The sequence below is a fragment of the Arvicanthis niloticus genome, chromosome 23 (genome assembly GCF_011762505.2).
Source record: "Arvicanthis niloticus isolate mArvNil1 chromosome 23, mArvNil1.pat.X, whole genome shotgun sequence".
NCBI classification, from domain to species: domain Eukaryota; kingdom Metazoa; phylum Chordata; class Mammalia; order Rodentia; family Muridae; genus Arvicanthis; species Arvicanthis niloticus.
In genome coordinates this window covers 39,859,998-39,871,280 of record NC_133430.1, presented here as the reverse complement: position 1 = coordinate 39,871,280, position 11,283 = coordinate 39,859,998, and the positions used below count along the sequence as shown (strand labels likewise).

Sequence of the window (11,283 nt, the reverse complement as noted above, 5' to 3'; positions counted from 1 at the left end):
TGAGCCATCTTTCCAGGCTTTTTCTCTCTCTTTTTCTTTGCTTTAATTCCAGCACTCAGGAAGCAGAGTCGGGCAGATCTCTGTGAGTTCGAGGCCAACTTGGTCTACAGATAGAGTTCTAGGACAGCAAGGCTACACAGAGAAACCCTGTCTTTAGAAAGCCAAAAATAAATAAATAGCTAAATAAATAAAAGAATAGTAAAGTGGGGCTGGAGCTTATGTTTATTAGTAGAACTTGTGTTTAACCATAGTAGAAGCTCTGGGTTGGATACCATCCCCCCGCCCCCAAAACCCAACCAACAATGAAGACAGTGTCAATTTCCTAATTATAAGATGGTGACAGTTACACAACTCTGTAAATGTAAACTTTGGAACTAAAAACCATACACTTGTATTCTTTTTTTTTTAATTTTAAATATATGAGTGCTCTATCTGCATGTACACCTGCATACCAGAAGAAGGCACCAGAACTCTTACAGATGGTTGTGAAGCCACCATGTGGTTGCTGGGAATATGAACTCAGGACCTCTGGAAGAGCAGCCAGTGCTCTTAACCACTGAGCCATCTCTCCAGCCCGTATACTTGTATTCTTAAAAATGGGCAAATGTTACAGTCTACACATTATACTTCAGTTAAACTGCTAATGAAATAAAACAGAGATTATCTAACTATCTATGGATGTAATGTAAAACCCCAGATTTCAGGCAAAAGCCACAAACTAAACTACACACACATTAGTGAAGAATAAAACCCAAGCTGCTGGTAGAAGCCCTTGCCTAGCATGCCAGGCCCTGGATTAATTCCCAGGGGAGAAAGATGGGGGGGGGGGGTTTGGGGGGCAGTCACATGTCCTGCCCTTAGTTGAAAGAAGCCACTCTAACAGTGGTTGCTAAATCAACAGCCATGTGGTGAAGTTCTAAGGAAAGATTTACCTTTAGAACGATGTGGGGAAAACTGCAACCAGAGGAGCATAATGTTGGGAAGAAGCCAAAGAAACTTATTCTAGGGACTAACAGTTTGTTTACAGACTCCATTTATTTTATAGGGAAAAACTAAATTCAAGGTACCAGGCCCTAAGGTATCTGGGGACTTCCCTATAGCTGAGCAGCTTCTGTTGTAAACAGTTGTCTGAGTCCAGACATCTCAGGGACACCTTACAAGTAGACAGTTGTCTCAGTCCAGCCATCTCGAGGACAATTTCTCCATCTTGCTGGTAGGGTCAAGCAGGTTCATGTTCCCAGGCCTAGGAGGGAACACACCTACCCCACTTCTCCAAATGTTTTCCTGGTTGTCTGTTAACCAGTAAAGAATGTAGACATTGCTGTTATCTAAACCAAGATGCATATGCTGTAAAAATATATAACCAATTGCCTGTTATGCCCTAATTAACTACATGCACTGACCCCATCCTTTGTCCCCTTGTCACTCTGAACTCTGGACCTAATGTCCAGGAGAATGAATGAAGGACTCTGAAGCCAGGTGCCCTGGATACGGCCCAGTCTCCAATGGATACTCCCTGGCTTAACCCATAATGTCAAAATACAATTGCATAACTCTGCAGCTCACCCCAGCTCACTCCTCACTTTGTGTTCCTGTTCTTTTAAAATGTTGTATGATCTCTTTTCTGGGACGTGTTTCAAGTCCTGAACTGGCTGCCTCCCGGAGCACTCAAAGAATAAAGCTTTTTAATTTTTAAGCTTCCACGTCTGAAATAAATTTTCTCGGCTTCTACCTCGAACCCAACAGTAAGAATCCAACCCAGTTCCAGCAGAAGAAAGAGCAAAGCCAATCAGCGACTCCAATGCCTTTCTTACCACCAGGCTCGCAAGGACATGGCCAAACTCATTTCTGAACCAGGGTGAACGGGGCGGTATGTCAGCCTTGCTGGCATCTAGCTGATGAGCCGAGTGGTCTCTGCTTCAATACTGATCTGCTGAGAGCAGAGGATCATAGTCATGAGTCCGGCTCCCTCTACACTGATGGAGTCCCACGCTCCTGCTCTGAGGCCCCTCTTAGCTGCTGGGCTGAGCCTGCCTTTGGGCTTTAACCCTGGGAGGATAGCAGGTTCGATTTTAGTTATGGAAGGTTGGGTTATATAGTTCAGTGGTAGCGAACTTGTCTCTATGCCAAGCCTGTGGATTGGTCCTCCCTACTGTTACTAGAAGTGAGAGTCAGACCCTGGGCTCTGAGAATCCAATACATCAGGTTAGTCGCTATCCTTAATAAGCCAATTAAACAAGAATGGCAAGATATAGAAAAAGGAGATTTATTCGATATGGTCAAATTGGGAAGAGGGACAAAGAGAAGTCTTATCTTCCGGGTTCTAACTTGAGGCTAAGGCTTAAGTAGAGAGTCAGACTTATACAGAGTTGGACAGTGAAGGTCGAGGTGTGGTCCCGTCCATCACTGGCTAGGCTTCAGTCCTGTAAGGTGATCTCTGAAATCTCTTTCCTGGAAACACATTTCTACTCTGGCTGACACAAGATTCCAGATGGAAATTCAATTCCCTGGGGTGCTTGCTTTCTCCGCAGACAAATTGCCTCGTTAGGATATTCTCACTCCTGCCAGAAGGGTAACAGAAAGGCAAAGTTTTCCCAGGTGCCCTCCCCCACCCCCGCGACCACACACTGAAAGCTCGGGCCAGTGACAACGTGGAAAGCCGCTTCGCCCACTCCAGGTCAGTAGCCGTAATTAGCCTAAGGCCTCCAAGCTCCTGCCGGGAGAAGCCAGAACGATCCAAATCAGACCGCTTTGCAGGACTCAGTTGCACGGGAACTTACTCAGACAGCCCCATTCCTGCCCGGGTTCCGCCCAGACTCCGCCCAGACCCCGCCCCACCGCGCCCCCTACACACTATCTCTGATTGGCTAAAAGCGAGGCGGGACGCTCCCGGCCCATCAAAACCGCGCTTTGCACAGGCTCTTTCCACAGCCAGTCACAGCCGCCAGCCAGTCTTTGGCGATAGTCTTTTTGCTGCCTGGGCATGAGCTTCCACTGTCAGCGGGTTACGACGTCTTTCCGGTTCGCTTGCGCACCTTCGCTGCTGGGAGCGCGACGCAGGCGCACTGGCTGTATTTCCCCAAGAGGTCCCTGCGCACGTGCGTTGTGCTGTCCGGAGCGCGCGCGGAGCGACTGTAACCTGATTTTTGCTGGTGTTCACGTGGGTGGCAGATTAGCAAAGGCCATGGCACCAGCGGGAATCCTGAACGGCAAAGTGGTCTCAGCGTAAGTACTTACCAGTGATAGCGGTGGTGGGCCCAGAGCAGGGCGTGCAGATCCCCAAGCACCCGGGCTCTGCAGGAGAGGTGCTCAGATTGGTTTTGTGGGAAGAGAGGACATCGACACGGCCCCTAGAATCTGAAGACTGGTTTCCTGAAGCCAGAGAAACACATGCCCGGCCCAATGTGCAATTGCAATAGACTGCCTGGGGTGGCTGCATTCTTATGTTTTGGCGGCAAGTCCTGACCTGATCTTGCTCTCAAAAGTATAGCTGCTGGCATCATTCTGCCTAGACGTGGGCTGCCTCGGGAGTACAAACTCAGAAACCCAGCATAGCCGCTTGTCTTGCAATTTGGTGGTGATTCAATTGTGGCAAGTTTTGACACGGGTGATTGGTGTCATAGGGTCTCTGTCTAAATTTTTTGTTTGTTTTCTGACACAGGGTCTCTCTACGGAGCCCTAGCTGTCCTGGAACTCTGTAGACCATGCAGATCTTGAGCTCACAGAGATCCCCTCCTGTCTCTGCCTCCCGAGTTCTGGGATTGATGACATACGCCACCACACCTGGCCTAGAGGGTTTCCTCCAATTCAACGCATTCCTCATTACACCAAATACTTTACTCAGTGTATTAATGTAGCAGTTGACATGCTTAGTCACTATAAGAAGTTACTTCCTTGCTTTAAACAAAAAAGTAAAACTGTAAAAACAGTACATTTCAGGTATGAAACTACTTATCAAGTCTGAAGACACCACCTCTAAAAACCCAAAGTGTCAAAAGTAGAAAAAAATGCCCAGGGCAGAGAATATTTTGTGCTTGTTTTGATCCTGATACTGTTCCACCAGTAGCCTTCACTGAGTCCCGTTTAATTTGGCCCTTAAAACATTCTTTGAAGTTATGTTTGCCCAGCTCCAGAACCTTCTGGCAGACAGTTCTGATCACTGGCAGCCATGTATTGGTTCCTGGCAAGAATGTGGGTCTCTGAACTTCTTCCATTACTAAGTCAGCCCTTGCCTCTATCTCAGTCAATAGCTAATACATTTTTTTCTAATATAGTCTCTTAGGGTAAAGGCAAACTGCAGCATGGCCTTGATATAAACTTGATATAACTTCCAAGTTGTCACCCGTGCAAGGCAAGGGCTGTACTACTTAGCTACAACCCAGGCCCTCATGCTCTGCCCTTTAACAGCCACTTCTCCGACCTGGCACTAACGTTACTTCTTAGTTTGGCTCTTGTGTTCTGACTCTATTCCATATTCCATTTGACCGCCTGTTCTGGCCCTGCAGATTTAAATGTTTAACTAGTGGGAATGTTTGCCAAGTGTGCTCAACCTCTGACCACATTCCTTGCTTCTTGTTTAGGGAGTGAGTGTTGGGGAATGCTGAGAGAGGAAGCTGTGTTTTTGTGAACTTACTGAAGGTTGCTTTTGCGACATTAGGTGTCACTGGTTATTTATTTGCTGCTGTGGCTAACAGCAATTGTCCAGTAAACTCTTGGCTTTGCCAGAAGAAGCTCTGAGAGAATGATGGTGAAACCTACCCCAGGGGAAAGTGATCCTTTGTTGAAGATTGGGAAAAAAGAGGAGAAGTATAAATTAAATGGTGACTCTTGCACTAAGGCAAAGAAGAACTCCAGATATTTGGACTAGAAATCATAATACACACGAATGGTTTTTTTTTTCCTTTTTTCTTTTTTTTTTTTTTTTTTTTAGACAGGGTCTTAAGTAACCCAGGCTTGCCTCAAACTCAGATGTAGCTGAGCCTGGCTTTGAACTGCTGATTCAGTGCTTACACCTTCCATGGGCTGGGATCACAGGTCTGGACCACTACATCAGGCCTTTGTTTGCTTGTTTTTCCAGGCAGGGTTTCTCTGTGTATCCCTGGTTTTCCTAGAACTCACCCTGTAGACCAGACTGACCTCAAAGAGATCTACCTGTCTCTGCCTCCTGAGTGCTGGGGTTAAAGACATATATCACCATGCTTGCTTTCTTCTTTCTTAAACCTTACTGTGGGGGCTGAAGAGGTGACCCAGGGATTATGAGAGCACGTCTTGTTCTTCCAGAGCACTAACTCAGTTCAGTTCTTAGCACTTTGTTCAGACCATTCACAACGCCTATAACTCCAGCTCCAAGGGAAAAATGCCTCTGGGTACCCATGTACAGGCATGCCATACACTTATACATGCATATAAATAGTAATGTCTTTTTTAAAAAACCTTACTGTGTATATTTAAGGTTGGTTACATATTATGGGATGCATATAGGTAGTAAATGTATATGGCTACTATAGTGAAGTAAATGCATGCATGGGTGGTTACTTTTTTTTTTTTTTTGGTTTTCCAGACAGGGTTTCTCTGTATAGCCCTGGCTATCCTGGAACTCACTCTGTAGACCAGGCTGGCCTCGAACTCAGAAATCCGCCTGCCTCTGCCTCCCAAGTGCTGGGATTAAAGGTGTGCCACCACCGCCCCAGCAGGCGCTAAAATGAACTTACTGAACATATTCCTGGATACAGTATCTTTTGATTACCCACAGTCCTCTGTTCTACCCTGAATTTCCTGATTTGTTATTCTTCCATATCTCCTACTTTGTATTCTTTGGGATTCATCTGGTTTTTACCCCTGCCCTGTTTTATTTTTAGCTGTGTGCTTGGATGTAATTTCCCTATAAATGTGATTATGTAGCATTTTTCTTGCAATGTCAGGGTTGTTTCTTTAAGCATAGTGTCTTCTGGTTCTGTCCATGTGACATCTCCTTTTGTAAGGGTGAGTAATATTTCACAGTATGTTTAATTTCTCTTTGTCCATTTGTCTGTTGAAGCCGTGGCTATTCAGTGGTAGAGGCATCTCCAATGCCCTGGCTTCAAAAGAATCTGTAATGTTACTAGAGTAACCATTAATAAGGTCACAATCTGGATAGATTGTTCCCATATTTTAGCCCTTGTGAATAATGCTACAATTGTTGCTAGTGAACAGATTTCTTTGCAAGGTTATAATTTAATTTTCTTTGGTTCCTATCCAGGAGAGGGATTGTCAGTTCTGGTAATTCTATTTTGTTTTTAATTTTTAAAACTTGATTTGATTTTTAAAAATTTAAATGGATACATAGTCTGTACATATTCATAGGGTACTTTGTAACATTTTTAGTTACCATTTTTGTTGTTGTTGTTATAGTGTATCTGTGTTTTGTCTGCATGTATGTCTCTGTGAGGGTGTCAAATCCCCTGGAGCTGGTATTAACAGTTGTGAACTGTCAGAGGGGTGCTGGGAATTGAACCTGGGTCCTCTGGACGAGCAGACAGTGCTCTTGTCCACTGAGCCATCTCTCCAGCCATGTAATCTGTGTGTATGTGTGTTTTTGAAACAATGTTTCTAGCAAAATGAAATGATAGCTTTAGTTTTGTGAGACAGGGCATCTACATTACCCTGGCTGTCCTGGAACTCACAAACTTCCCTCCTCCCCCCTCTCCCTTCTAAGTATTGGGAATAAAGGTGTGTGCCACCATGGCAGCTACCTAAATGAGTTCTTAACAGAGAAACGCTTACCAGGCCTGGGCCCAATAATCTCCATGACCAGGGGGACTGAGACAGGATGATCTCAAGTGTGAGACCTGGTAGTACGAGCCTGTAATCTCAACTACTTAGAAAGTTGAGGCTGTGAGAAGATAAATTCACAGCTGCCTGGATTACAGAATGAGTTTGAGGTGGAACTTAGTGGAAGCTGTCATGCGGTGTAAGCTTTGGGCCTGCCGTCATCCATGGTACTGGCATCTCCAATACTCTGGGGTCTTCTGCGGCAACTAAGCCTCATAGGCTCTCTCCATGGTGCCAAGCTGCAAGTCCTTTGCATGACCCCTTCAGTCCTGGGCCACCAGCTGCAACTGAGGCTGCAGCTTCACCAATGGGCTTCCATGGCTTCTCACAATGCCAACCTCAGCTGCTCTTCATGACCCCTTCATGCTTTCAAAGCCAGTACCACCTGGGTGACTCTTACACATTACCAAGTACAGCTGCAGCACGAGTTACAACCTTGGCTATCTCTGGAACACAGCTTCTTTGTGCTCTCAGAAAATACTTACCAGAAGATTTCATCTCGGTGATGCTGGTCTCTTAATCACCACTAATTTTTTTTAGCTCCAGCTAACCAGCATCAATTGTCCCAGTAGTCCCTTCTACTTTTCACTCTAAAGCCAGAGGCACATGGCCTAAGTTGCTGAGTTCTGATGCTTGCTGGGGCTGGAACATGGTCCCCCTTTATTCTATTACCAGCCTTCTGTTTTCTGACTCCCTCTCTGCCTAAGCTTGGCTGTCCTAGAAATTGCTCTGTAGATTAACCTTGAACTCGGAGATCTACAAACCTCTCCTAAATTCTAGGGATTAAAGGTGTGGTCCACCATGCCTGAACCTAAATTTAGCTTGATAGGATCTTGCCCCAAAGTCCTACTCTGTTGTATCTGTTATCTCCTAGAACATAGGATTCAGCTCCATTTCACATCCTGGTGAAATACACCCTTTAATACTCAAAACATATATTTTATATTTTTCCTTTCCTAGCTTGCTATGCTTGTTCAAAACTCTCTTCATGAGACTTAACCAGAGAACAAAGTCTTGGCTGGGCTTTTTTGAGATTTTCTTGGTCAATGCAATTGATAGAAATCTCTTTACCTTAGCCTCAGGCAGACTCTTCAGATAAAGGCAAAAAGCAGCCAAATTCCTCACCAAGAACAGTCTCTGGGCCACCACATATTACAATTCTCTTTTGAGATCTCTAGAGCCAGGCTTCCACAGTTCAATCACTCTCTGCAACGAAGTCTTTCATATTCCCACAAGGATGGTCCATTTCAGCTCCATTTAAAGCATTTCACTACTTTCCAAATCCAAGTTCCCCAATCCACATTCTTCCAAGCAAAAGCATGGTGGGCAGGCCTATCAGCAATACTCCACTCCTGGTACCAACTTCTGTCTTAGTGTTTTACTGCAGTGTTCACATGACCAAGACACCATGGCCAAGGCAGCTCTTACAAGGACAATGTTCAGTTAGGGCTGGCTTACAGTTTCAGAGGTTCAGTCCATTATCAAAGCGGAAGTGTGGCTGAGTCCAGGCAGGCATGGCACAGGAGGAGCTGAGAGCTCTGCATCATTGGAAGGCTGTTAGGAGAAGACTGCTTCCTAGGCTGCTAGGATGAGGGTCTTAAAGCCCACACCTACAGTGACACACCTACTCCAGCAAGGCCACACCTCCTAATAGTGCCACTCCCTGGGCCAAGCATATATAAACCATCACAGTAGACCAACCTGGTCTTGAACTCACAGGCATCTGCCTGCCTCTGCACCCCAAGTGCTGGGATTAATGATGTGTGCCGCCATGCTTGGCTGTTTCAGGTATTTTTATATGTCTTACTGTGGAATACTCTAATGTGCATATTTCTGTTGGGAATATGTGTAACCATAGTTTTTGGCTACTTTATTTGGGTTTTTTTAACCTACCACCCTCTCCACCTCAATCTCTTCCAATCCCGGAACAGTGCATAGGAGAGAAAGGTTAGAGGGAAAGAGGGTGTAAACCCTGTTAGGCTGCTTCCTGCGGACTGAGAGAGGGCATCTTGTTCTTTGGGGCAATGTTGATCTTCTACTTCAAGATAACCAATTTCTTCTTGTCTCTTTGCTCATATCTGCTTGACAAACTGCAGCAGCTGCTTCCTCTCTTGGGGGTTCTGGCATTTTCATACCCTCTCAGGAGTCCCCAGAATTCCAAAAGTAAACTATCATCAGCTGGCAAAATCACACTCCTGCCAGAGCGTGAGACAAATCATAGTTAGCCTTTGTGTACAATCTGAAACAGCCCCATATCCTATACCTGGGATTAAAACAAAAACATAGTCCCATAACATAACTGGGTTTTTTAAGAAACCAAAACTCTCACTACAAACGTGTCTTAGAATTATAGGAACTGGGACATACAAGGTCATAATTTAACAAGCTAGCTTTTTACATTGTTCCATTGAAGAGTGGCCAGTTCTTATCAATGCAGTTCAGTTGAGACAGCTCAGCAGTTAAGAGCAGTTACTGCTCTTACAGAGACCCAGGGTTTAAGACCAAGGTTTCTTTGTGCTTACAAACAACTTTTTTCTTCTTTTTGAAACAGGATCCTATTATAGCCAGGCTGGCCTTGAGCTCAACTGTGTAGTATATGATATCTTTGTACACTCCTGACCCTGCGGCTTCCCATCTCTGGAATGCTGGGATTACAGGCATGTGCCATTACAGGGTTGTAATTTTGTTATTTGTTTGGTATGCGCTGGGATTCAAACCTGAGACCTTGTTAAGCAAGGTTTTCTTTTAAATGATATCAGCCAATCCTAAGAGTTTTCTTTTTAAATTTAATTTATCATTGTGTGTGTGTGATGCCGATGCACTGTGCTGTGGTGCACATGAAGACCAGAGGACTCTCCATAGAGTCTGTTTTCCCCTGACTGGGGGTTCCAGGGGTCAAACTGAGGTCCTTAGGCTTGCCCAGCAAGAGCTTTCACCCACTTAGCCACCCCACTGGCCCTCAGCAGTTTTCTTTGGTATGTTCCTATGGTGGCTCTTTGTCACTTTGGTAGGCAGGCTCACCTGCTCAGTCATTACGGCACCTGCATGCTTGGGCCGTAGCTGTGGGAATCCCCAACCAGAGGTGATCTTTCAGCTTGACCAGCTTGCTTTAGCTGTCCACACTTTTCCCTTTGCTCAGCCAAAGTCATCCTATCCTCCCCTCCCTGGTAAAGCCAGGACTTAATCCTCACCCCTAAGCCATGGTCTCCTTAGGCTCTTTTTTCCCCCCTTTTTTGGGTGGGGGTGGTTTCAAGATGGAGTTTCTCTGTGTGGCCCTGACTGTCCTGGATCTAGCCCTGTAGACCAGGCTGGCCTCAGACTCATAGAGATCTGCCTGCCTCTGCTTCCTGAATGCTGGGACTAAAGGTGTGCACCACTATATCCGGCTCTTCTGCTTCTTGAGATAGTTCCCATTAAATTGCCCAGGCTAGCTTTGAACTCATTTGTAGGCCAGGCAAACTCCAAACTTGATGTTCTCCTGCCTCAGCTTCTCAGCTAGAATTACAGCCCTCTGCCACAAACCCCAACCTTCTTTTCCTTTCCCTTTCCCCTTTCTCCCTTTCTCCCTTTCTCCCTTTCTCCCTTTCTCCTTTTCTCCCTTTCTCCCTTTCTTTCTTTTCTTCCTTTCTTTCTTTCTTTCTTTCTTTCTTTCTTTCTTTCTTTTTTGAAGGGAAGATCTTACTAATATAACACATACTATCTCAGTACATGTCGGGGTGGGGGATGAGGGATAGAGACAGCTATGTGCCCTTTGCGTATTTATTCTCTTGTGTCATTGAGTTTGCTCACCAATAGGTACATGTACCTGATAAATCCGATGTCCGGTAACAGCAAGTGCCGGGAGACCTGGGAATTTCTGTGGATGGGCTCAGTGGTAATGAGAGGGAATGTCATATTCTTTGTCAAAGTGACCTGTGGGCTTGGATGTGGGCTGCGAGCCTGTCAGTGTTATGGGGAAGGAGGCTTGAAGCCAAAAATAAATACCTGTTCTTTGGACCTTTGACCTCACTGGTTAGTAAATAGCCACCGGGGTCAGCAGGGATGGCTGGGGCAAACTGAATGGTCCTTCCTTGCTTGAGTGGCAGAACTGACTTTGAAGGTGAAATTTGCCCCAGGCATCAGGGTGAACAATGTAAGGCCCCCAGAATCCATAGGAGAGGGTCTGCCAGTGTCAGACACCTTGGCTTTTAGATGAGAGCACAGTTCTTCCAGGGGTTTATTCTATTTTGTGTGATCTGTTTGGCTTCCTTCCTCTTGTTTTGTTTTGTTTTTGTTTTTAAGACAGGGTTTCTCTGTATAATCCTTGGAAGTCAGAAGAGGGTGTCAGATCCTCTGCAGCCAGTTACTGGAGTCTGTGGGTGCTAGGAACCAAACACATTTTCTTAATGGCTGGCCCCCCTCTCCGGGCCCCCAAGCCTTTTTACCTTAGGTTTTCCTTTAGTCTTCTCCAAAACAGAATCTTGGGCTTTGTGG

General features: G+C 45.5%; 1 protein-coding gene across 2 annotated transcripts in view; it reads left to right on the top strand.

Annotated features, from left to right (window-relative positions):
* Positions 1-2,922: 2,922 nt before the first annotated feature.
* Mthfd1 (methylenetetrahydrofolate dehydrogenase, cyclohydrolase and formyltetrahydrofolate synthetase 1) overlaps positions 2,923-11,283 on the top strand; it is a 65,290-nt gene continuing 56,929 nt past the window's right edge. The window contains exon 1 of one of the 2 annotated variants that reach the window (XM_076921964.1): positions 2,923-3,225. In XM_076921964.1, coding sequence (XP_076778079.1) covers positions 2,984-3,225 — 242 coding nt within the window. In that variant the 5' untranslated portion in view covers positions 2,923-2,983. The remainder of the gene's footprint in view (positions 3,226-11,283) is intronic. The other variant, XM_076921965.1, reaches the window with a different exon arrangement.